This window comes from Falco punctatus, assembly GCF_963210335.1.
Source record: "Falco punctatus genome assembly, chromosome: 4".
Taxonomy (NCBI): domain Eukaryota; kingdom Metazoa; phylum Chordata; class Aves; order Falconiformes; family Falconidae; genus Falco; species Falco punctatus.
In genome coordinates this window covers 46387370-46412019 of record NC_137583.1, presented here as the reverse complement: position 1 = coordinate 46412019, position 24650 = coordinate 46387370, and the positions used below count along the sequence as shown (strand labels likewise).

The following is a 24650-nucleotide window of genomic DNA, read 5'->3' as shown; positions in this document are numbered from 1 at the left end:
GGAGCCACCTCACACATGTGGCCCAGGCGGCGGAGATGCCTGGTGCCGGTGCGTGTGCAAGGCAGAGCACAGCACCTCCCCGGGCCGAGGCGGAGCGTGGGGCTCCCGCTGCCCTGGGCTTGCAGGGAGCGTGTGCAGGCCGCCCGGGTAGGGGGCAGGCAGTGGCCAGGACCCGGGCGGCCTGTCCCTGGGTGGCAGCAGAGCGTGGGACCCACCAGCCAAGAAGATCAAATCGTACCACATGAGCCGTCGGCTCCCCCTGGGTTTATTGCAAAACAAATGGGCCAGGAGCTCAGCGCCTCCGGCGGAGTGGCCGCACCAGCAGGTTCTGTCAGTGGGAGCTTCTCCCTGCTGCCGCGGTGGCTTTGGCCTCCTTGGGTGGTGAGAGGAGGCACTCGGGTGCTGCTACGATTTTTCCCGTGGTTGGGGAATGCAAGAGCAGGACTCTGAGGCCCGAGCTGGCCGTGCCCCGTGAGCCCCACTGGGTCTCAGAGCCAGGCAGCAACGGGGCTGTGGTGAGGACAGAACAGTCCTCTCGGTAGCAGGGCTGAAGCCTGGCCCTGATGAGCTTCTGCAGCCTGCAGGCCTGGCATGTGGGTGTCACCGTGCCCCCCGCCTCCCCTTCCCTGTGCCAGCAGGCATCCTGCATTTTCTGTTGGGTCCTTGGGAGCTGCTGGTGCAGCCTGGCCTCTGTCATGGCCCCAGCCCTGGTGCAAAGGTCTCCAAGCCCTGCAAAAGCCCTCACTGTCCCCAGCCAGCCTTGCCCCAGGGGGGGTGGGGTCCCCCCACCAGCCTCAGGCAGCACATCTATCTGCCTGCCCATAGAAACATCCATTTCTGCTGCCAGCTGCGTCCAAGCACAACTTGGCAGCCTCTTAAGCTTCCTGCCTGTGAAGTTGCAGCAACTTGCGATCTCTCCACTACTTCACAGAAAACAGGCAGCAAACTAACAGGGCCAGAGGCTGCAGCCAGGCAGTTACTGGCCTGCAAGCTCAGGGGAAAGAAGGCATGATGGCATTTGGAGAGGTCAGGGCAGCAGAGAGAATCTGTATGTGAGTGCTGTGAGCCCAGGGCTCCGGGGGTCCTCCGGTACCTTCTGGGCTGTTGATGCTGTGCAGCTCACAGGGAGGTGGAGACCCTCAGAACATTTCCCTGGCTGAGCACGGGCAACCCTCTTCTTCAGATGTGGTAGCACTTAGAGCATATGCTAGGACCAGACCTTTCTTTCAGACCTTAGGATCAGACCTCCATTCTGCTCCTGTTCCTCAGCTGTGCTGAACTTCAGAAGGGCTTGGGGCAGGCTCCACCCTGCTCCTGCCTCCAGGTGCTGACTGTTCCAGACCATTTAAGTGATTCTTGCAAATCTGTTCTGTTGCAAACAGTGTTTTGGGGAAGGTTTCTGGAAGGATTCACCCTTTTTGTCCCAAAGAGGAAGAGGAAACAAAAAATTTCTGCTGCATCTGTTCAGGTGTGAGCCAAACCCCACCAGAGACAATAGAATGCAAAGCCATCTACAGGCTGCTGCTCAGCCTTTCAGTGCCCACCACATTGGATGTCACGCCCTGTGTGGGGACCTTAGAACAGGGCAGATTTGCTGGAGCGTGACCCACCTCTCTGACAGGCCCCAGCGCTGTGAACCCTCTGCTGTACAGGCACGTTACCTGCGGGGTTCAGCCAGATGGGAGCAGGTAGCTCTGCCGTGCAGGGTGGCACCAGCCTCTGCGGTCACTGTGGGTCCCTCCTTCTGCCCGTGGTGGTGCCAGGGCTGTCACTGCAGGTGCAGCCCCATGCCCTGAAGCACAGCAGTGCTCTTACTTCTTGCTGCCAGGCTGTAAGCACTGTCACAGCATTTGCCCAGGCACGGTGCCCAGCTTCTGTGCTCCAGTGAGGGGTTGGGCTGTTGCTGCAGCCTTCTGCCTTCCTGCGGCTGGTTTGTGCTGCACTAAGGGGGGCACTCAGTTCCTGGCCAGGGGCCTCTGAGCTGCCCCACAGCTGCACACACTTGTACTTGCAAACCCAGTTGTTCTTGACTCCCTGGCAAGACATCAAGCCTGCATCTTTTCCCACCAGCTGTGCCCATCGCAGCAGTTCCAGAAGGCTGCAGCTGCAGGAGAAGACTCAAGGACAGCCTCTAGCCCTGCATGACATGCAGTGGCAGCACTGCCAGCCCAGCCTGATTCCAAGGGTTTGAGGGGCGGTCTGGCTGGGGATACCTACCCTGTTTGTCACTGTGCCCTGGGACACAATACCCTCATCTAGGCAGGTACAGCATCTATATACATGCACACACAGAGCAGGGACCACATATAACCCAGGCACAGCAGTTGTCTCAGCAGAGCATCAGTCCCATTGTGTGCTCATATCCTTCACTCCCACCCTAGGAGCAATGTCTGTCCCTGTGCTGAAGCAACATCCCAGTCTGAAGGGACTGGAGAGCCTGGCCACGGTTGACAACTAGGGTGGGACTGCGCCTGGTCAGCTTGAGCTGCATGTGGGCTACAGTTTTGCCAGGCCAGGACCAGCAGCATGAGGTCCTGGTGGTCTGTCTGGCATCTCTTGCTCTCCCCATGGCCTCTCAGAAGCTGGGGAGATTGCTCATCATGCTGGAGTTGCTGGAGAGCGGTGCTCTGGGCCGGCTGTTCAGCACTGCAGAGCTGCGGAAGCTCTCCCGGTAGTGCAGTGAGCTCTCGGTGGATGAGCCGGAGTTGATGTCTGTGATGACCAAGCAGTTCCCAGGCTTGCAGAGCCCTACCCTGACACAGCAGCAGCACAGCAGGCTTCCCACGGCACGGCGCACCTCCACGCTCCGGAGGGAGTAAATGACGGGGTTAACACCTGAGTTAACCATGGCCAGAGCCAAGGTCCAGTCCAAGCTGTGGAGGTGCTTGCAGGTCTGAGTCTCACAGAAGACATCAAAGAGCAACAGGACAAAGAGGGGGCTCCAGCAGATGATGAAGGCACCCAGGATCATCAACACAGTCTTGAGCAAGCGCAGGGACCGTTTGCGGCTGTGCCGAGATGTGGTTTGCTTAGAACTGGCCTGGACCAGCTGGAAGATGGAGATGTAGAGGCCGATGATCCCCAGGAGGATGATGCTGAACATGACTACAGAGAAGAGGATGTAGTTCTTGGAGTAGAGAGGAAGGAGGACAGAGCAGGCATTGAAGTCACACAAGCAGTTCCAGCCCAGCAGTGGAAGCAGTCCAATGACGAAGGCCAGCAGCCAACAGGAGACGATCAAGCTGCGCAAGCGCAGCGTCTTGCTGGCTTCATTCTCAGCAATCGGCCTTACCATGGCACTGTAGCGCTCGATGGCAGTCACAAGCAAGCTGAAGGTAGAGGCAGCCAGTGCAATAAAGAGGATGCCTTCCCGCAGGAACCAGAGCTGAGGTGAAAGCTGGAAGGTCTTCTTGCCCGAGAGGCAGAGATTAGAAAGGTAGGCAATTCCTGCGAGCAGGTCGCTCACAGTGATGCTGGCAATGCAGGAGTAGACCCAGCGGCGGGCTCGCAGACACCGCAAGATGGCCAGCAGCACAAGCAGGTTCTCCAGGATGATGACGCAGCTGATGATGGCAAAGGTTGTGCGAATAAGACCCATGCCTTCATCCCCAGACTGCCGGTTGGTCAGCTTGCCTGTGAAGTTGTAGTGCTGCAGGATGATGTTCGTATTCCTCATGGCAGCCAGCTGCAGGCAGGAAAGTTTCCTGTCGAGCAGGTCGAGTCTGAGCTCAGGGTATTGAGCAGAGCCCAGTGGAAGGGAGCGATTCACCAGCCAGCTCAGGTCTGGACCATCCATCTTCTGAGCCTAGGTCAGCAGCCAAGGGTTGAGGTGGGGGTTGGAGCAGAGCAGACCCTCTGTTTGAGGGCTGGAGCAGCTGTGTGTGTGCTCCACTGGAGCAGCTCCACCCAGTGTGGAGATGAGAGTTAGAGCCGTGTCTGCCAGCCCTACGGCACTGAAAGAGCAAGGGTAGAGGAGGGTGAGGCGTTTTGTAAGTCCACATATGAGCATGGGCTTCCTGTTGTTTACTAAAGTTTCCTGTTGTGAGCTAGAGCATTGACATTGTTTCTAGCAGCTGTCAGCATTTCTCAGTAAGGGGCTTGGCTATTCTCAACTTTCTTGTGGTTGTGAAGGTGGGACATGAATGATGTCAGGCCCCCCTTTGAGTCAGGGCAGCCTGAGTCGAACGGGGTAACATCTCCCACCTTGATGGGTAGGGTTTGTTGGGCTGGACAAAGCCAAGCGCTAGTCAGGAGCACCCAGACAGCCTGAGCCACTGAAGTGCTTGGCCTTTTGTGGCGTGAAATTCACCCCTGAGCCTGGCAGAGAGCAACTGCCTCTTCATCAGCTGCCCTGCGCGCTACCTGTGCCCAAATACATCCTTCTCCAGCAGGAAATTCCATGCTGTCGCCCCTCTGGGCCCAGCTCCTGCCAGGCTCTCAGGACACATCCATTCAAGTCCTGCCCTGTCCATGCAGCACGTCCAGGCACCCTGGGGGCTGGATCTTCCTTGGCATTTTTCACTTGCCTGTGCTGCCGTCCAGCCTGGGATCTCTCCACTCATCAAGCAGGGGATGGACTCCCAGCACAGCTCCCTACTTGCCGCGCTGACAGAAGAAATCACAGCTCTTTGCTCTCAACCTGGCGACCTCTCCATGCCTTTGTGCCAGCCTGGAGCGAGCGCACAGGTGAAGGCAGCAAGCACTGGAATGTGGGGCTCAGCTCTACCCAGTTTGAAGGAAACCAGCTGGTCAGAGCCCTGCACGTGCCCCTCCACCTACAGCTCTCCCCGTCCCTGCCAGGGACCGCTCAGGACCTTCCCAGCGTCTAGGTCACAGACAGGGAAACAGAGGAACGAAGCTTCTGCCTCTTGCCTGGCATTGCAGAAAGCACAAGGGGCTGCACCGGGGCCAGACACTGGGAATCCTAATGCAATTGCAATGTTCACGTCTGTCATTGACAGGGGAATACCCTGTGTCTGCAAAACGACTGGGGAGAAAGTCTTGCAAGGTGCCATTCCCACCCACCACTGTGGAATTTGGTTTCTGACTCACCTGTCACAAGTGGTCGGAGGCTCCTGCTGCTGGAGGGCGTTTGGCAGCCACCAGTGCTCTCTCACTGCTTGTCTGTGGCCAAGCACACAGTAGGTAGTGGGGAGGGCTCCTTGTGCAAAATAAGTGAGACTTCTACCTACCAACGTGGAAAAAGGGAAGTTACAACATCAACCACATTTCTATGCAGGATGGACCCCACCCAAAACAGCTTGCAAAGAGGCCCAGAGAGAAGAAAGACAGAGCACCTTTTAACTCAGGATCAGAGCAGAAGCTGTGCCCTGCTTTCTGCTTTCACCTGTGCGCTCGCTCCAGGCTGGCACAAAGGCATGGAGAGGTCGCCAGGTTGAGAGCAAGGAGCTGTGATTTCTTCTGTCAGCGCGGCAAGCAGGGAGCTGTGCTGGGAGTCCATCCCCTGCTTGATGAGTGGAGAGATCCCAGGCTGGATGGCAGCACAGGCAAGTGAAAAATGCCAAGGAAGTTCCAGCTGCAGGAAACCACGTGCAAGCCAGCGTGGTTCTCATCACAAGCTGAGGGCTCCATTCTCCCCATTCACCCCTTTTCGGGTGGCGGTTTGAGCTTTTCTATCAGCAGAGTGGAAAGACGCTCGTGCTGATAAAGTCAGCAGATGACCCCAAGACTGAAGGAGTAGAAATCAGCAGGAAGGCTGGGCCGTGAGTGCAGCTCAGCCTGGAGATGAGTGCAAGGCTGCACATTCAGCACAGAGAGCGCACACCCAAGTGAGCTGGGCAGATGCTCCTGGCAGAGCACTGGAATCAAAAGTCAACACGATTCTTGCACATCACCCCTGTGTTATCCTTGCTTCGGGATGAGCCTCCAGCTGATGTGTCTACTCAGAGCTGGTGGGGTGTCCCGAAAAGATCAGAGGATGAAGAAACTTGCCTTGTCAGGGGCCCTAAGTGTTTTCTCCAATAGCTGGCAGCATGTGAGTAGTGTCAGGAAAGACAGAGGTGAGAGGGACGAGCTCTTTGTCAGGGAGATCTGCAGAGGCTGCGCGGCAGGAGGGCTTGAGGCCGATGAGCAACTGGGCCAGCTCAACACGCTCACCCATGGGGGACCAGTAAAATATCAGAGGCTCTTCCTAAAGCCTGTTCCACAAGCACATCAGGTGCTACCTGAAAGGCAGGGCTGATTATTTCACCAAGAGCTGCTCCAGTGAGACAAAACCTTGTTCCTCGCTCTGTCCTAGCACCCTGCGTGTTTGGCCTTTCCATAGCGGAGAGGACTGGGAGGTACCTCTGAGGCCCGCTGCAGGACACTGGGGGGGGGGGGGGGGGGCTCGTCTCTGGGAAGCTGCCTGAGCTGTGTCTGTGTCCCAAGCCATGCTGCTGCCCTTCCAGCACCCTCTCCCCTCTGCCCCCAGCACCCTGCTGAGCTCCCCACCACGTGGCAACCGTACACCTCAAACCCTGCTCCCATCTCACGGCTGTGCCCGCAGCCAGGGGGACTCTGGCTGGCAGCCCCATGTCACCCCAGAGCCCAGGCAGGGGGTCCCCAGCTCGGTGGCGGGGGGCAAGCAGGGCTCCCCCTCAGCCCACACGAGAAGTTCCTGTTGTTCTGCAGCAGCTCCCCATTGCTATCTGCTCAAACGCAGGCCGAGCTTTATCTTGGTACTTCTCCTTTGCTGTCGTTTCAGTTCAGATGTACTTTCTTTGAAATGAAGGGGGGTAGGGGAGGGACACCCCATCCTGCAACGTTTCTCATCTCTTTCCTTCAGATCAAGACCACAATCTGCTTGAAGCTGCATCATCACCGATGGCTGCTGGGCTTGGGTGGACCAGGGGAGCTGCACCCCCTGAACCCTCTGCCAGAGCCGTGCCCATCGCAGGTGTCCTCAGGTGCTGGGATGAGGCGCCTTAGCAGCAGAAGCCCTGGAACCCTCCTCCGGGAAGGCAAAAGCACCTTGGCCCCAGGGGGAAGGGTTCAGCTGCAGCCGGGGGTGCCCAGAGAGGAGCAGGGCAGAGGCAGCCGCTGGCACGGCCAGTGACTCCTGCCTCGGGACCACCCGCTCCTGGCGGAGCACCCAGCTCCAGACGGTGGGGGGCCACAAGCAGCTGCAGGGGAAAGACAGCAAGCTACAAATGCGAGATAAAATATCAATGCTTTCTGCTGAGGTTTTCCTGCTGTGCTGCTGCACAGTCCTGATTAATACTTATATTTTCAGACATTCTGAATAAAAAAAAGTCCCTGGGTGAAGCTCTGTGGAGAGCTCCGGTGAGCCTGGCCACGCAACCCACAGGCTGGCTCCTGGGCAGCTGGCATCCCCATCTCTGCCCTGCAAGACTCCTTCCCCACCCCTGCACCCACCCATCCTGCCCCAGCTGTGTGGCCCCAGCATCAGCCAAAGCATCCTTTCGCCCACAGGTGTTTTTCTGCTCCAGGAAGGGTGGAGTTGTGCTGGTTTAAAAATGACTGATCGCTCCTGGTCGTTCCTTGGTTGCATTTGCTAGCTTTGGTCTCTCCCACTGCGGAGCAGCAAGCAGGCATCTGTCCAGCGGGACATCCTGATCCCCAGCGTGGTAGGATGCTTCTGGCCCCAGAGGAGCTGGGAAGAGCCAGCAAAACCCCACTGGCTGACACCAGAGCCTGGGGACCTGGCCTTTCGCAGTGCTCAGAGGATTGTCCCAGGCACAGTTGGTGTGCCTGGGTAGTCAGTTCATTGAAATGGAGCGGTGGTGGTGGTGGGTCTCTAGGAAGTTGGCAGTGCATCTCTGGATTTGAAGAAAAACAAGAAGAGAGTCTCACTATCGTCTCCTTTAGACCACATTAATGACCTTAAATGGCAATGTTTTGTTATTTTTGTTTTCTTCAAGTGGCTTTTCTTTGGAAACTCGCATTTCCTCAATGCAAAAACATTAAACAGAAAGCAAACAGCTTTATAAAATGTGTTGTGTCCCCCCCCAAAAAGCCCCAAAGATAATATCAAACACATCACCAGTGGGCCAGCCCAGACCCTGTCTCCCATGGTGTCACACCTTTCCCTCCTTTGTGACAAGTTTGAGATTTTGACCTTTAGGCTGATGTGCAGCGAAAGGCACCGGGCGCTGCCGGCGCTCAGCGCCTGTAGGACAGGAGCTCTGGAGGCGTTCCTCCCTCAGCACCCCTCCGGAGTGAGCACGCCACAAATGCAAACTCCTGAGTCTTGCTTCGTCTTTCGAGCGTGGCGTTTTGTGCGGCTCCTAAGAGCCACCGGCAATTGCCAGGGAAGGAATCCCTCCCTCCCTCTGTCTGGAGTTTGGCCTGGGTAGCTCCGCGGGGCTGGTAAAGCTGGACCAGTTCAGTCCCTGGTCTCCACACGCCATGCCCAGCACTGGTGCCTGGGACAAGCTCAGCTTTCCCCTAGCATCTTCTGCCTTGGGACCATGTCTCTGGTGAGCAGACCCGTCCCCAGCAGGGAAGGAGCTGCACGATACCCCTGCCACCCCCACTCAGCATGGCATGGCCAGCCATGGTCAGCGTGGCATCACCAGGGCCGTGATGCTGCTCCAGAGACCTGGCTGGAGCCTCTGGCCTGCGGTCCCCTGTGCAGGACCCATAACACCCCCTATGTGAGCTCATTGATGCGGCTTTGCACCATCTGGGGCTGGACCCAGCTCCATGCCAGACTCGTCCCCACAGGCTCACAGCTGAGAGCTCTTTCTTCCCAAGTTCTGGTGGGGATGGCAGGGGGGAACAAGTCCTCCTCCAGGGCACGGGCCAGGGAGGGCTCAGCAGACGCGGCGGCAGGGGATGCAGGCACACGGGGGAGCTGGCAGGGGTGTGGTGGTGCCAGCACCACACAGAGGAAATCGGGCTGGTTTGAAACCCAGCCTGAGCCCTGCAGAGGAACGACGAGCATCCTCCTGTGGTTAGTGCTGCCTGGCTGGGGTAGGGGCGATGTGTTTACTGGCAGCAGGACTAGTGCTACCGTCGTGTCTGGAGAGCATAAGTTTATCTCAAACTGGGCTGCTTACCATCCTGTGCATCACCTCCTCCACCTGCTGGGTTTGTTTTCCCCTTATACATAAGAATACGAAGCAGTTTGGGGCAGAGAACTGCTGTCTGGTTTCTATTGTCAGCAGCACGACCCGACCCACCCCTGATACTGCTGAGCCACGTCACGGAGCAGCAGGTAAACCCAAAAACCCAAAACCCATGGGCATCCGAGCTCAGGGCTTCAGCTCAGCACCACCCAGGATCAAGGAGAAAGCAACACCTTTGCACCAGGTTACTGCAGGGTACAGACTCACGGAGAGAGCTGCTGCTCACAGAGAGAAACCAGGGATCAGAGCACAGTGGCAACCCTGTATTTGAGTAAGTTTTTAATCAAACAAAAGCCCTGATGCCCAAGGACTAGGATGCAGGACAGCCCACGGTCCCAGACCTCCCTGCCTGAGTTAGTGCAGCCCAGTGGCTCTGCTGATGCGCTGGAGACCGCTCTGGGCAGCGAGAGAATGATATTTATCTGTTTGTTTGTTTTTACCTACACACATACTCTGATTTTATTTCCAGGAACTGTTCTGGAGCTTTTCCATTCTCATACTACAGCTCGCCCTCAAACACCCTCCTCCCAGCTGACTGGCAGATCAGCCCCTCTGCCTCCCCACTGCCCTCCTGGGCTACTTGCCCATGTGCCCCCAGCTTGCCCAGACTTTCCCAGCTTCAAGCCCTGGCTGGAAACAGCGAGAGCTGCCCCCAGCAAACAGGGGAGGAAGGTGCCACCCTGACCTGTGAGCAGGGTGCCAGTGGGTGACTTCTCCGAGATGGCAAAATCAACCCAGGACCAGCTTGCCGGGCACACTGTGGGCAGAGGCAGCGGCAGCAGAGCACATCTGCCACCAAGCAGGACCATCACTGGTGCCAAAGGGTGGTTTAGGACAGGTTTTCCTCCTGATCCCCTTTTTACACTGAATGTAAACTTCCCACAGAGCTGCACCAGGGCTGGGAAGCAAAGACTGCTCCAGAGGCGGCGATTTCGGATTAAAGCAAGCTTCATTTTCTTCAAGTGCTGTGCAGGCCCCCAAAGAGTTTTGGCAGAAAAGTGTCCCAGGGAACGGGCACACAGACAGGGTCTTTGGTTTGAAAAATCTCCCAAAGCAGGACCAAGGATTCGGGGATTTGAGGGGAGTGGGTGAAGGAGGGAACAGTGTTGAAGCCTCAGAGTACTAATTGCTCTATTGCTTTTGTCTGTGGTGTTTTCTCACCATCCTGGCCGCAGTTACAAGCCCCAGTTAGCTTATTTAAACAAAATGCCTGCAGAGAAGCTGCAGTGACCTCAGCCGGAGCTTCTGGGAGGATTCCTGCCCAGGGGAACCAGACTCAAAGTACTGCAGGGCTTAAAAGGCGGCATCAACCCTTCCCTCCCCACCTCTCCCCATCCTTTCACCAGCAAATTGTTCACAGTAGAGGAAGACGGTTTGGGGTAGCTGCTTTGCCCACAGCTTCATGGGGCAGGAGAGGAGAGGAGAGCTCTGCTGGCTGCCCCAGCTTTAGCAACTGGCATGCTGGCCAGGGACCTGCTGCTCGCACAAGCCAGTGGCACTTCCAGGCTTTTGGGCTCTGTCCCTCTTGTCACACAAGCACAACCTCTGGGGATGAGCAGCGGCTGTGGCCAGGCAGTGCTGCTGGTTTGCCCCTCAGCCAGACTTTGGTGCTGATGGGGCAAAGCAAGGGAAAGGGCTGGACTTGAGGGCTCAGAGGAAACTTCTGGAAAGCATCTGAGGGAAGGTTTCATCCTGACCAACGCTCACAGAAGGAAGGATGAGGCTGGGTGCAGGAGGAGCGCAGAACCCAGCTGTGCTGGCGTGGCAGCTTTTGTCCTTCGGGCAGCAGAGAGGCTCGTGGCTCCAGCGTGGCACCCTGCCACCTCCCCTGTGTCCCCTCTCTGCTGTCCCCAGCCCCTGGGGTGCTCTTGCGCTGGAGCAGAGTTAAAAGCTGTTGAAAGCCCGTGAGTGTGGAAAAGATGTCCTTCCCGTCCGCAGCGTGCAAGCCCTTCTGAGCAGAGCAGAGCCACTTGGCACAGCATTAACCCTGACAGATGGATGCTTTGCTGTGGGCACCCAACTGCCCAGACAAGCCCCGGGGACCAAACTGGGACAGCCTGGCAGTGGGGAAAAGGAAGGTGGGTAAGGGCTGGGAAGTGCAAGCAGGAAAAACAACTTTGAACAACACAGGGCTGTACGGCACAGCTCCCTCTGAGCTTGCAGCCTGAGAGTCAGGTGGCTCTTCACACCAAGGACGGTCTCGGCTGTCGGTGCAGGACCTACCGAGGCAATCGGAGACCCAAAGCTGGAAGGGAAGTGGGGACAGCCACCAGCTAAGGCAGCGTGAGAGCCAGGAATAGGGTCCTGAGCCCCAGGTGCATGCCCTTGCCACAAAGATTTGATCATTTCTTTGAAACAGGGTCACCACAAGGCCAGGAAGGGACAAATGCAGCAGGATGGGTGCTCAGTTTAGCATTTAAGCAAATCCCACTTTGCTAGGGGCAAGGTGAAGACAGCAATTGCGGGGTGGTTTACAGGCAGTTTCAGGTCAGGGAAGGGAGAGAGAGCAGAGAATCCAGAGCAGGGTAGGCTCGGTGATGGGTAGGCTCAGGGAAGCCAGAAGACTTCCCCTGGTGTCATTTGAACAGATGTATCAGTGGCCAGACCAGCTGCAGAGGGCAAACCCTCGAGGGAAAGGAGCATCTGCAGTCATCGCGCTTGCCAAGAAAGTGTGAAGTGACCCGACCGCCCCCAGGAGCAAGCGGCACGAGCTCCTGAAGGTACAGCATGAGACAGCCTGATTGCTGGAGCTTGAAGACACCACACTTTGAAGCAGCGAACGTGATTTTTCCTGCAGCCAAACTGCCGGAGAAGTGCTGAATCACATCTCAAAAATCCCCTAGGACACCTCTCCTGGGCAGCAGCCCTGAGGCTTTGGGACCATGGCACGTCACAGTCCCTCTGCCCTGGCCCTTCTGTCCCCCTCTATCACTCCTCAATCACAGCCTCAGGGCACGTGGGGCGTGTGAGCAGGCCTGGGCAGCAGAGATGCAGATAGATTTGCAGGGATGCTGCGCTGGCCCAGATTAGCACAATCAGGCCATCACACATGGTTTCCTGGCTGCTGGGTACAGCAGGTCCCAGGGTATAAAACCAGCCCTTGGGCACTAGGAGACAGACTCCTACATGTCTTGGAAGGAGTGTCCAGCTGTGGGAAGAGATGTGCCAGCCCCAGCCCCAACCCCTGGCACTGCTGGCACTGCTGGCCCTGCTGCTCCTGCTTTCCTGCCCATGGGCCAGCACCAGTAAGCTGGGAGGATGCCGTGAGCAAGGCGGCTGGTGTGGGCTCTGACCTCAGCAGCCAGCGGCTCATCTTGCGGTGGGGTGTCTTTTAGGTGCTCTACGGGGTGGGATTGTGGGGGGCCATGAGGCTCAGCCCCACTCCCACCCTTACATGGCATACCTGAAGCTAGGGATGTCAGCCTGCGGAGGCTTCCTGGTGGCCCCCGACTGGGTGATGACGGCCGCGCACTGCAAGGGGTGAGTACCTCACCCAGGGGCTTTATCCCCTTCTTCCTCCCCTAACCTGCGAGGTCCATCCCTGGAGCGGTTTTGGAGTAGGTTCTTCCTCCTGTGCTGAGCAGCTGGGGAGGGACATGGGTCAGACCCAACCTGTTTTTCCCTCTTCTCCCCTCTGTTGCCATGGCCAGAAATGCCACGGTCATCCTGGGGGCTCACAACATCCACAAACCCGAAAGGACCCAGCAGACCCGGGGAGTTCTCAGATACCACCGGCACCCAGAATATGACCCTGAGACCGTGTCTAACGACATCATGCTGCTCAAGGCAAGGCAGTCCTGCAGCTGCGGGTGGGGGGGCAGAGGGTAGCGTGGGGCTGTGGGTCTAGCAAGTCCTGGGCACGGTGGCTTTTTGCTGTTGGCTCCTTCTGCAAACTGTCAGCTGGTTCTGCCCAGGAGTGCCGGAGGCAGGCAGGAACGGGAAGCACTCGGGAGGGAACCATGAGCAGAGCTTGGAGCCACATGCCCCATTCACATCAGCTCACCAGAGCTTGCAGTGCTGTTATGTCCTGCTAGACCTCCCCTCCCTCTGCGCACGGTGTCCTTTGGCTACTCCACTCCCAGCCTTCTCCAAACCCCTTGCCTTCTCCCAGCTGACAGCGAAGGCCACTCTCAATGACTACGTCAAGACCATTCCACTGCCCAAGACCAGCAGCGACCTCCCCACAGGCACCAAGTGCAGCATAGCTGGCTGGGGGCTGATCGATGATGACCAGGTGACCAACAAGCTCTTTGAAACCCAAGTCTCCATCTACAGCCGCAGGAAATGCATCCGCTTCTATCCACATCTCAACAGAGGCATGGTCTGTGCCGGCAGCTTCCACCAGCTCAGCGATTCCAGCCAGGTACGGGCTGCTGGCAGCCTGGGGGTCTCTGGTGGCAGGGGCTGCCGCTGGCACAGGCTCGGCTGGTCCCCAGGAGAGGTGACAAGTGTTCGATTTGTAGCTCCCATGTGGGCTAGCTCTTCTGGATGCCCTGACACCACGGTCCATGCACAGTCCTGGGGGCAGAGCCCCAGCTCGCCTGCTCTGGATGGCTCCTCCAGCTGGGCAGGGGGCAGCGGCAGAGCCGTGGGGCAGGGGCAGAGCCGTGGGGCAGGGGCAGAACCACAGCCCTGCTGGCAGTGCCTGGGCAGGGGGGGACCAAGGTGAAACCTGTTCCGCAGGGAAACCCAAGGCAGGGAAACTCTAAACCCAACCTCTCCCCTGTCCTCAGGGAGATTCTGGGGGGGCCCTGGTGTGCAAGAACGTGGCACAAGGCATCGTTTCCTTCGGGTACGACAGCCCGCCCGGGGTCTACGCCCGCATCTCCAACTACCTGCCCTGGATCAGAAAAACCCTGAAGAAGTAGCAGCAGCAGCACTCGCTCCAGCACTGGAGACTGCGCTGGTTTCCTTCCTGCCCCTACTGAAGGCTTGACCCCCTCCTCTCTCCTTGGGAACCCGAGGGTCCCGATCGGGGGTGCAGGGGTCCCGTTCTTTCCGTTCCAAGGCTGCCGGCTGTCCCATTCCCTGCCCGCTGCAGGCAGCAGGTCAGGGCCATGTCCAACCTCTCTGGCAGAAGCAGAGATCATCCCAGCCGGCCCCAGAAAGAGCCTGTGCTACAACAGACCCTGCTGCCTTCAGAAACAGCCCTGTCCCTCCTTGAACCTCGCTGCACGTTCCCCCACCCACAGTAAACCCAGAGCTGCATTTCCCAGCTTGTCTCCTTCCTCCTGCCTTGCCCCGGGGAGAAGGGAGGGAGGGTCGGGCTGGTGGAAGTGGGTGCCCAGCCTGTTGGGACACGGTCGTAGCTCTGCGGCCACTGCGTTGCTGGCAGACTTGGAAGACAAGAGCTACAGTCACCCTTGGGGGGGTCAGGGGGGGTGAGTGTGCGGCAGGGAGAGAAACAGCCCAGGTAGAAACGGGCTGGGAAAAGTGACGCTCACACACGGCATTCAGCGATGTCACCATCCGCCTGGGAGCAGCTGTCAGCTGGGATGCGTGTGTCAGCAGGTACCAGGGTCAAAAGCTGCCATCCCCTGCAAAGCAGTGACTGTCCCCTCTGCAGGGACCTCGTGCCTGGGTGATGTTGCACCCTAGGACATCTGGCAGCCAAGACAACAGGCTGGGTCACGGGGGGAACCAAGGCTAATCTTTCCAGCTGTAAGAGTCTCCAGCGGGTGAAGGGAGCTGGACTTTTGGTGGACTGTGCTGTTTCTGTCCCCTCTTGGGCACAGGTTGGGTGGCAGCTGAGATGCCAGGGGCAGGGCTTTGGGATCCCAGAGAGGAGACATACTCAAAGCTGTTCCACACCGGTGCTCTGTGTCTTTGCCTCTGCCATCCCCCAGCAGCTACAATCCTCCATCTCCCGAACAGCCACGTGGTGTCCTGGGTAGAGACGTTGGTGCCGTCTCTGAAAGGGCTGTACTGAAAGGCTTGACAAGGGACCTGGGGTCCCAAATGCGCCTGGCCCCATGCCACCTCCTCCTTTCCTCCCATGCCAGCCACCGCGGGAGAGCCCAACTCTTCCCCTGGAGGAGGCAAGGGCGAGCTGTAGCTGGGGGCTCTCTGCCTTGGAGCTTGGTGGCACGTCCCTGTCCCTCTCCGGAAGGCAAGCCCAGCCCCAGTGGTGCATCACCAGCACACTGTTCTGGCAGTAGCACAAAACCAAAAGAGCTTGTGATGCTTCCCGCAGCCGGGTGATGCTCAGAGGTGAGCTTCTCCTCCTCACGAAGGATGCTCTAGCACCGTTTTCAGACAGCCCCTGCACTAGACTCTGAGTAAATTGCACCAGCCCCTCCTTCCACAACCTACACTGGGTGTAAAGCGACTTGCCTAACACTCTGAGCCCTGGTCTCCCTTGTTCCAGCTCGTTTCTGATGGTATACAGACAGGAGAGCCACTAGGCACCTTCCTGGAGGCAATGACAAGGGGAAGAGATGGTGCATCAGTAAATAACCGAGCTGCAGAACTCCCTGGGGCAGGCTGGCAGACAACTGTGCAAGTTCAAGAAACCAGAAAGCTTTGTAACGGGGGAAACCCAGGGGGGAATTTTAAACATTCAGAAACCATGGGCGATTTAAGGGAAAGGGATGTTCTCCGTGTTCTCATGGTCTTACCAAGGTTCCCACCACCATCAGAGGGAGGAGGCAGCCTCCAGTCTGGCCCTGGGTGTCTGCCCTCACTCCGTGTTCTTCCTCGGGATGAAGAAGGAATAGGAAACTCTGCCACTTTTGCCTACACCCCCCACACCACCCTGGGGAAACCGAGAAGGCTCCATGGTTTGGGCTTCTGCTCACAGCTGCTATCAGCGAGGAGATCTGCAAGCGGGAAGGCTGCAGCTGCTTATCGGCGTCGCACAAATCTTTGTCACGTCAGGGTTTTCCTTGAAGCTCCAGCTGCTGCAGGCTTTGCACGAGAATGGCAGCTTCTCGCTTCATCATGGGGTTTGCCCAGCGAAACTGGGGGCAGGCAGGAAAGCAGGTTTACGGGCAGTCGGTGGGGGCAGCGAGGACGCGTCGACCCCATTTCATCGCAGCCAAAGGAAGGAACCGCTGCTGGGCCGAGCGCGCGGACCTGCCCGTCTCCCACCTTTTGCTGGAGCCTGTGCACTGGTGCCACTGGGGGGGCCAAGGGGACATCCTGGGGGTGGGGGGAGCGGGTTCACTGGTTTGCCACCAGCCTTTCCTCCAGCGCAGTCCCTCTCACCGTGGGCTGGAGGAGAAGGAGGTGCAGCTGCCACAGGGCTTGGTCCAAGGAAGACAGATCCCCGCCAGCCGCCCGCTGCAGAAAAATCCCTGCTGGCCAGGGGGGCGGCTGGCTGGGACACGCTGGGATGGGACCCGTCCCGGAGGAACAAGACCAGCCGCAGGGAGATGTCTCATCGGGTTAGCTCTCGCCAGTGGAGGGGCAGGGACCCACGCTTGCATCCCCGTGTCCATCCACCCTCAACACACCAGAGGGAACACGAGCCCCCAGCCCAGGGCCAGGGGAGCATCCTCCTGTCCCCCCTCACACCAGCTGGTGAGGGAACAGCGAACTCCACAATTTGCCAGCGAGCGATGACATCTGGAAAGAAACATTTAAAATACAGTTTGCTGTACAAAGCAGAGCCCCGAGGCAGCAGCTGGTGCAGAACAGAGACCCTGTGGCCGCAGGCTTAGCTGCCCTGCCACCTTCTTGCCCTCTCACAGCCGTGACCGGTGTGACGTGATAAATCACACCGATTTTGCTCTATTAGCCAGCACCACCCCTCCTGAGGAGGAGAGGAAGGTCCTCAGCTGCCACCACATGGTCTTGGGAACGTGTATATTGAGTGAGAAAGGGGGGTCTTGCAAGGCTGGGGATAAAAAGCGAGAGAGCCTGCAAGTGTACAACAAATCCGAGCTCCGAGGGCAGAGCGGTGAAGGTGGGTCACTTCACTCCCTGCAGCTCCCGGCTGGAAGGCGAGGGGTTAAAATTGCCTCTGGGTCTCGAATGACATCAGATACCCCAGATCAGGCCCAAACTGAAGGTGGGTTGATGCTGGAGGCTCAGGCTGACTGAATTCCCCTCTCAGATCGCTGAGGCGTGCAATTTGCAAATAGATTAATCAGATGAGTCTGGCTGCTGCGGTTTCCTGGAGTTCAGTCTCGGGCTATAAAACCTTGCTGGGAGCAGGAAGAGACCCCAGCTGCAGCCTCACCTCTAAGGGATCCACTGAGGCAGAGAACACGATGATGAAGCACCAGCAGAAACTCCTGCTCTCCCTCCTGCTGATGGCGTGTCCCCCAGCTAAAACCAGTAAGTCGAGCGGCCGGGAGGCGCAGATAGGGCTGGGGAAGGAAGAAATCCCAGCCAGCACGTCCTGTGCCCCGTGTCCTCTGATCCCCTCATCCTCAATCCCATCCATTGCAGGTAATTCCTGGAATCGAATGGAGGGAGGAGGTGAAGCCAAGGCTCGCTCCACCCCCTACATGGCCTATCTGCAAGGAACCAACAACCGTTTCTGTGGAGGCTTCCTAGTGGCCCCAAACTGGGTGATGACAGCGGCTCAGTGCTTCGAGTAAGTTTTTGCTATGTTTGTACAGCACCTGACGCAACAAGATTGTCACACTGCTGTGATCGAGGTGACATCTCCTAGATGGGAGGATCCAGGTAACATCTCCTAGATGGGAGGATCCGGGTAACATCTCCTAGATGTGAGGATCCGGGTAACATCTCCTAGATGGGAGGAGGATCCAGGTGACACCTCCTAGATGCGAGGATCCGGGTAACATCTCCTAGATTGGAGGAGGATCCAGGTGACACCTCCTAGATGCGAGGATCCGGGTAACATCTCCTAGATGGGATGAGGATCCCGGTAACATCTCCTAGATGGGAGGATCCAGGTGACATCTCCTAGATGGGAGGACTGACAGGTTTGAGTCAACTCCTTCATGGCTGTGGCCAAAGTCTTTCCCTAGCAGGGAGCGCAGGCTGGGACAGGGCAGGGCTGTGGGGACAGCACTGGAGGAGCCAGGCTGTGTCTGATGGCTCCCGTGAGCCATCTCTCCCCCCCAGCCCATGTTCAGATACTTCTCTTTATTTTTTTATTCCCCCTCCATGCCTCATTTTATTCTTCCTGGATGTCAACAGCAAGAAATCAGACCGGCTTCTTCCCTTGCTGTCGCTGACCTGCTGGCATAGCAGGGACCGCTGGTGTCAGTTTTTGCCCTTTCTGCCACCACTAAAGACCTCTAAGACTGTTATCAGAATTGATGATCTCTTCTTGCCCAGGTCTCTTCCACCCCTGCAGCTGGAGAAACTGGGGCATGGACAGGCAAGAGGGCGTTTTAGATACATACGACTGGGTGTAGCTACTCCACTCCTTGGGGCTGGTGGCTCTGCCCTGGTGCCAGTAACCCCGGCTAAGGGCCAGCCCCACACCGGAGCAGCAGAAAGGAGGGTCAGCAGCACCCAGGAGCCTGGATGCCCAGGTCCCACCTGCTAGATGGAGAGGGACTCCCACCCGCAGCCAGGGTCCCTCCCAGTTTCCCTAAGGCAGCCCCTTCTGCAGACGATGCAGAGGCCAGTAAAGGTACATTGGCCTGGAGCAGGGTCTTGTTGTAGGACCCCCTCCCTGGTGCCATGGGTCTCCATGTGTCTGTGAAGCCCAGACCAGTCCACATACCGTGGTACACAGCAGCAGCAGCAGCAGCAGCAGCCTGAATCTGCTGGGCTTGAGATCCAGAGGTAACGTAACCCTTGCAGCACTCTGGTCTGCCAGATGGGAATTTGCTCTGCTGGGTAGATTCACCGGTGGAGCTCCTTGCTCCCACCGTTCCTCTTTAAATCCCAGCCGTGCCTCCGGGAGATGTGCCCCAGAGAAGACAGGAGAAAGCTGATGACACTCGCTGTGCTTCGTTTTACCAGACACAAACCCCTGACTGTCATCCTTGGAGCCCACACCATCCAGAAGCGAGAAGAAAGCTGGCAAACATTCGAAGTCCAAGAGTATCACTGTCACCCCAACTTCATGAGCCCGAAGAAAGGAAACGACATCCTCCTCCTGAAGGTAACCAGAGCATCTGCGTGGTCCTGCTGGGCTGCAGCCCTGGAGCGGGAGGGGACATCCTTCGTCACGGAGCATTTACAGACCAAGCATCACTTTTTGTGTTTTCTGTCCCCTTGCCCAGCTGAAAGGTAATGCCACCAGCAACAGCTACGTCAGGACCATTCCCTTGGAAAAATCCAGAGTCCGCGGTGGGACTGCGTGCAGCATAGCCGGCTGGGGCTACAAAACACCCGCTGCCACGTTACGCGAAGCCACTGTCACCATCATCAAACAAAGGGACTGCCTCAACCGCTACCCTGGGCTTGCTGAAAACTTGATTTGTGGCCACAGCAGTGGATCTGCTGGGGCACCTGAGAAGGTCAGTCTCCGACTTTGGGATTAGAAGGCAGTGGGGGAGGTTGCAGACAGGTGCTGGGCACAAACCTGATCTGGGCTAAAAAACTTTGCTGAAAAGGGTCTAAAATTGCTTCTTGTTGTCCCCTCACTCTCCTCTCTTCCCGCCCACCCCACCCCCAGTCCACACTTCCTCACCAGCATCCCTCCCTCTTGCTTGAACAGCTTGGCCAGAGGGGGTTGCCCTAAATCTGGTAGCTGGTCTGGGTGCACTTTGCAGTGCCCTGCAGCCAGCAGAAGGGCAGAAATGAAGCGGTACCTTCAGCTTCAGCATTTTTCCCGATGTAGTTGTGCTGGACCTCGTGCTATCCCAGGCAAAACTGCCCATTTTGGAGCCAGAGCCATCCCCATCCATTGCGAGGCCAAACTTCTCCCAGGGCAGCCCCCGGGCTGATTTTTGCAGCCTCCCTGCTCTTTGCAAATGCACCTTTTTCCTGGGGACACCAGAGAAGCCAGCACTGACCCATTCTCCTCCTCCATTTTACAGGGCGATGCTGGGGATCCACTCGTCTGCAACAACAAAGCCTACGGCATCTTCTCCTATAGGCATGACAATTGGCCGGGTTTCTACACGCACATCGCTCCTTTCCTTCCCTGGGTCAACAGCGTCATGAAGTCAGCGTGACCCTCCCCTCCCCGCAGCTGCTGCCCTGCAAAGCTCATGCTTCAGGGCCCCCTGCCCACTTGCTTTTTCTTCCTTTCTTCCTGGGAAACATCTTCCACTGATGCTCACGGACATGGCAAGGACTTCTCTGTGGCAAAGCCAAACAGCAGCGGGGGGCTCGGCGCAGAGGTCGCATCTTGATTGCATTTGCTCCCTAGGCCAGCCGCGGAGTGCCGTTTGCACCGTGCGTGCCGTTCGCACCGTGTGCGCCGTTTGCACCGTGTGTGCCTTTTGCACTGTGCATGACGTTTACACTGTGCGTGCCGTTTGCACCATGCATGCCATTTACACCATGTGTGCCGTTCACACCGTGTGTGCCTTTTGCACCGCACGTGCCGTGCGTGCCGCCAGACTTTGCTGCTCTGATTTTACCCCCTTTGTCAAGCTGCTTGTGGCTACAGCTGCAGAGAGGAGCAGCAGGACAGCCCTGCGGGAGGTGACGGTAGCTGTTGGGATGTGTGCTGCCCGCTGGGGAAGGCAACACGATCAGGTGGGGGCAACCAAAGAGCAGCTTCTCCTTGCCCCTTGGGTTTGTGGCATCAGATGCCTGCTGTCCTTTGCCCAAGCCCCGGGGTTAGAGGGTTGCCCCAGCTCCAAGGAGGATCCTTTCAGCTCCTGCTTCACTACTGCTGCTGCTGTCCCCTACCTCTGAAACCTGCTGCCTCCTTTCCTCTTGCTGTAGCTCCGGTGTTGTACGAATACTTAAACCCAATAAATCGCATCCGCACTGGACAGCCTTTTTCCTTCTGCGATTTGGATTTCTCTCGGTCGCAGTCCTGAACCGCTCAGAAGAAAGTCACTGCTCAAACAGCCGAATCCCAGCCTGGAAGTTTCTACCCCAAGCAGTGGTAGGTCCCACCTCAACCCCCAGAAGAGGTGCCAAGCCTGGTTCTCAGGGCAGGGGAAGCCTCCTGGCCTCCTCTCCCCAGCATGGAGCGCTCAGGTGGAACTGCAGATGGTGGTCTTCTGTCGTCTGGTAGGAAATCATCTCCCCCCGGCACACCACAGTGTCATCAGGCAGGAAAATAAAAGTACAGAGGGGAGGGGGCACTGAGCACAGGGGTGCCCAGGGCTAGGTGTGCCCGCTGGTGTTGCACGGGGCAGAACGAGCCACCCCACCAAGGGGCAGCCTGGCCACAGCGCGGTGAAGCAGGGCACACGCTGGTGTGGCACAGACCAGTGATGCCCGAGTGCTCCAGGAGACAGGCTGTGTGAGCAGGCTGTGTGTGCCACCAGGCTGTGTGTGTCACCAGGTTGTGTGTGTCACCAGGCTGTGCCACCAGGCTATGTGTGCCACCAGGCTGTGTGCATCACCAGGCTGTGTGTGTCACCAGGCTGCCACCAGGCTGTGTGCATCACCAGGTTGTGTGTATCACCAGGCTGTCACCAGGCTGTCACCAGGCTGTGCCACCAGGCTGTGTGTGTCACCAGGCTGCCACCAGGCTGTGTGTATCACCAGGCTGCCACCAGGCTGCCACCAGGCTGTGCCACCAGACCGCCACTAGGTTGTGTCACCAGGCTGTGTGTGTCACCAGGCTGTGCCACTAGGCTGTACCATCAGGCTGTCACCAGGTTTTGTCACCAGGCTGTATCACCAGGCTGTGACCAGGCTTTCACCAGGTTGTGCCACCAGGCTGTGCCACCAGGCTGTGTGTGTCACCAGGCTGTGTGCATCACCAGACTGCCACCAGGCTGTGTGCATCACCAGGTTGTGTGTATCACCAGGCTGCCACCAGGCTGTCACCAGGCTGTGCCACCAGGCTGTGTGTGTCACCAGGCTGCCACCAGGCTGTGTGCATCACCAGGCTGCGCCACCAGGCTGTCACCAGGCTGTGCCACCAGGCTGTGTGCATCACCAGGCTGCCACCAGGCTGTCACCAGGCTGTGCCACCAGGCTGTGTGTGTCACCAGGCTGCCACCAGGCTGTCACCAGGCTGTGCCACCAGGCTGTGTCACCAGGCTGTGCCACCAGGCTGCCACTAGGTTGTGCCACCAGGCTGTGTGTGTCACCAGGCTGTGCCACTAGGCTGTACCATCAGGCTGTCACCAGGTTTTGTCACCAGGCTGTATCACCAGGCTGTGACCAGGCTTTCACCAGGTTGTGCCACCAGGCTGTGCCACCAGGCTGTGTGTGTCACCAGGCTGTGTGCATCACCAGACTGCCACCAGGCTGTGTGCATCACCAGGTTGTGTGTATCACCAGGCTGCCACCAGGCTGTCACCAGGCTGCGCCACCAGGCTGTGTGTGTCACCAGGCTGCCACCAGGCTGTGTGCATCACCAGGCTGCCACCAGGCTGTCACCAGGCTGTGCCACCAGGCTGTGTGTGTCACCAGGCTGCCACCAGGCTGTCACCAGGCTGTGCCACCAGGCTGTGTCACCAGGCTGTGCCACCAGGCTGCCACTAGGTTGTGCCACCAGGCTGTGTGTGTCACCAGGCTGTGCCACTAGGCTGTACCATCAGGCTGTCACCAGGTTTTGTCACCAGGCTGTATCACCAGGCTGTGACCAGGCTTTCACCAGGTTGTGCCACCAGGCTGTGCCACCAGGCTGTGTGTGTCACCAGGCTGTGTGCATCACCAGACTGCCACCAGGCTGTGTGCATCACCAGGTTGTGTGTATCACCAGGCTGCCACCAGGCTGTCACCAGGCTGTGCCACCAGGCTGTGTGTGTCACCAGGCTGCCACCAGGCTGTGTGCATCACCAGGCTGCGCCACCAGGCTGTCACCAGGCTGTGCCACCAGGCTGTGTGCATCACCAGGCTGCCACCAGGCTGTCACCAGGCTGTGCCACCAGGCTGTCACCAGGCTGTGCCACCAGGCTGTGTGTGTCACCAGGCTGCCACCAGGCTGTGTGTATCACCAGGCTGCCACCAGGCTGCCACCAGGCTGTGCCACCAGACCGCCACTAGGTTGTGTCACCAGGCTGTGTGTGTCACCAGGCTGTGCCACTAGGCTGTACCATCAGGCTGTCACCAGGTTTTGTCACCAGGCTGTATCACCAGGCTGTGACCAGGCTTTCACCAGGTTGTGCCACCAGGCTGTGCCACCAGGCTGTGTGTGTCACCAGGCTGTGTGCATCACCAGACTGCCACCAGGCTGTGTGCATCACCAGGTTGTGTGTATCACCAGGCTGCCACCAGGCTGTCACCAGGCTGTGCCACCAGGCTGTGTGTGTCACCAGGCTGCCACCAGGCTGTGTGCATCACCAGGCTGCGCCACCAGGCTGTCACCAGGCTGTGCCACCAGGCTGTGTGCATCACCAGGCTGCCACCAGGCTGTCACCAGGCTGTGCCACCAGGCTGTGTGTGTCACCAGGCTGCCACCAGGCTGTCACCAGGCTGTGCCACCAGGCTGTGTCACCAGGCTGTGCCACCAGGCTGCCACTAGGTTGTGCCACCAGGCTGTGTGTGTCACCAGGCTGTGCCACTAGGCTGTACCATCAGGCTGTCACCAGGTTTTGTCACCAGGCTGTATCACCAGGCTGTGACCAGGCTTTCACCAGGCTGTGCCACCAGGCTGTGCCACCAGGCTGTGTGTGCCACCAGGCTGTGCCACCAGGCTTTCACCAGGCTGTGTGTGCCACAAGGTTGTCACCAGGCTGTGCCCATCTGGCTCGGGCTGCCAGCCACCCCGGGGAGCAGCACCTCGTGCCGATGGCTCAGACCTTCGGCTGCTCCGGCCCCGCTGCTGCCCGGAGGAGAGCGTTACCACAGGAGAAGCGCTGGGCTGTGTCTCAGGCAGCGATCGTGTCCTCCAGGAGGTTTGGTTTGCTCAGAAAGGGGGTCCCTGGAGTCCTCCAGAGCCAGAGCAGGGCACATGCAGAGGCTGCTGTCCTCCCCGGGCAGCCACCCAGCTCTCCATCCTCCGAGAGCGCTCTGCCAGGCTCCCAGCCCTGTGGCAGAGCGCTGATGGCAGGCATGGCCGCGCTCCTCGCTGGCACTCACCCACCTGCCCCAACCGGCGGACGAGCCCCTTCACCAGCACCTCCTGGCACAGGCTGGGACCTCCTCGCTGTTGGCTTCCAGGCAACGGTCACGGTCACTGCGGGGGGCAGAGAGATGAGAGCAATCACGCTCTCGGAGCAGCAGATCTATTTGCTCTGCTCCGACCGATGCCCACCCATGTCCGTGATGCTGCCGGGACGGAGGGTCGGCCAGAGGCAGGGACGTGGTGTCCGTCCCTTCGGGCAGGCAGTGCCTGGGACCACGGCTCAGGCAGGGATCGTGGATGCAGAGCCCCCCAGGGCTGTGCTGCCACATCTCAACAGGTCACCAGCTAGCAAGCAAGCTACTAAATGCCATCTCAAATGCACCCGCCTGCCAAGAGCACAGGAGCAGAAGCCGGCCCTGGGGCAGAGCACAAGAAGAGGGAATACCAGGGCCAGCTGGAGCTCAGCTACCTGAAATTCAAGATGCAGGCAGCACTCGAGTCACAGAAGGCACAGAGGGCAAAGGGCCTGCTTCTGA

The 24650-nt window shown here is 58.4% G+C and overlaps 3 protein-coding genes across 3 annotated transcripts; 2 read left to right on the top strand and 1 right to left on the bottom strand.

Annotated features, from left to right (window-relative positions):
- Positions 1-258: 258 nt before the first annotated feature.
- On the bottom strand, positions 259-11654 carry S1PR4 (sphingosine-1-phosphate receptor 4). The gene is made up of 3 exons (XM_080383821.1): positions 5298-11654; positions 5053-5188; positions 259-3953 (listed from the first exon to the last, which is right to left on the bottom strand). The coding sequence occupies exon 3, from the start codon at positions 3794-3796 to the stop codon at positions 2576-2578; it is 1221 nt and encodes a 406-aa protein (XP_080239947.1). The 5' UTR covers positions 3797-3953; positions 5053-5188; positions 5298-11654; the 3' UTR covers positions 259-2575.
- Positions 11655-12200: 546 nt separating this feature from the next.
- LOC308062392 (mast cell protease 1A-like) lies at positions 12201-14304 on the top strand. The gene is made up of 5 exons (XM_080383832.1): positions 12201-12337; positions 12428-12572; positions 12743-12878; positions 13204-13455; positions 13826-14304. Exons 1-5 carry the CDS (start codon positions 12253-12255, stop codon positions 13958-13960), a joined length of 753 nt encoding a protein of 250 aa, XP_080239958.1. The 5' UTR covers positions 12201-12252; the 3' UTR covers positions 13961-14304.
- A 125-nt stretch (positions 14305-14429) lies between these two features.
- LOC308062390 (granzyme E-like) lies at positions 14430-20389 on the top strand. Its single transcript, XM_080383829.1, has 5 exons — positions 14430-17372; positions 17487-17634; positions 18984-19125; positions 19247-19483; positions 20006-20389. Exons 1-5 carry the CDS (start codon positions 17186-17188, stop codon positions 20141-20143), a joined length of 852 nt encoding a protein of 283 aa, XP_080239955.1. The 5' UTR covers positions 14430-17185; the 3' UTR covers positions 20144-20389.
- The last annotated feature ends 4261 nt before the right edge of the window (positions 20390-24650 follow it).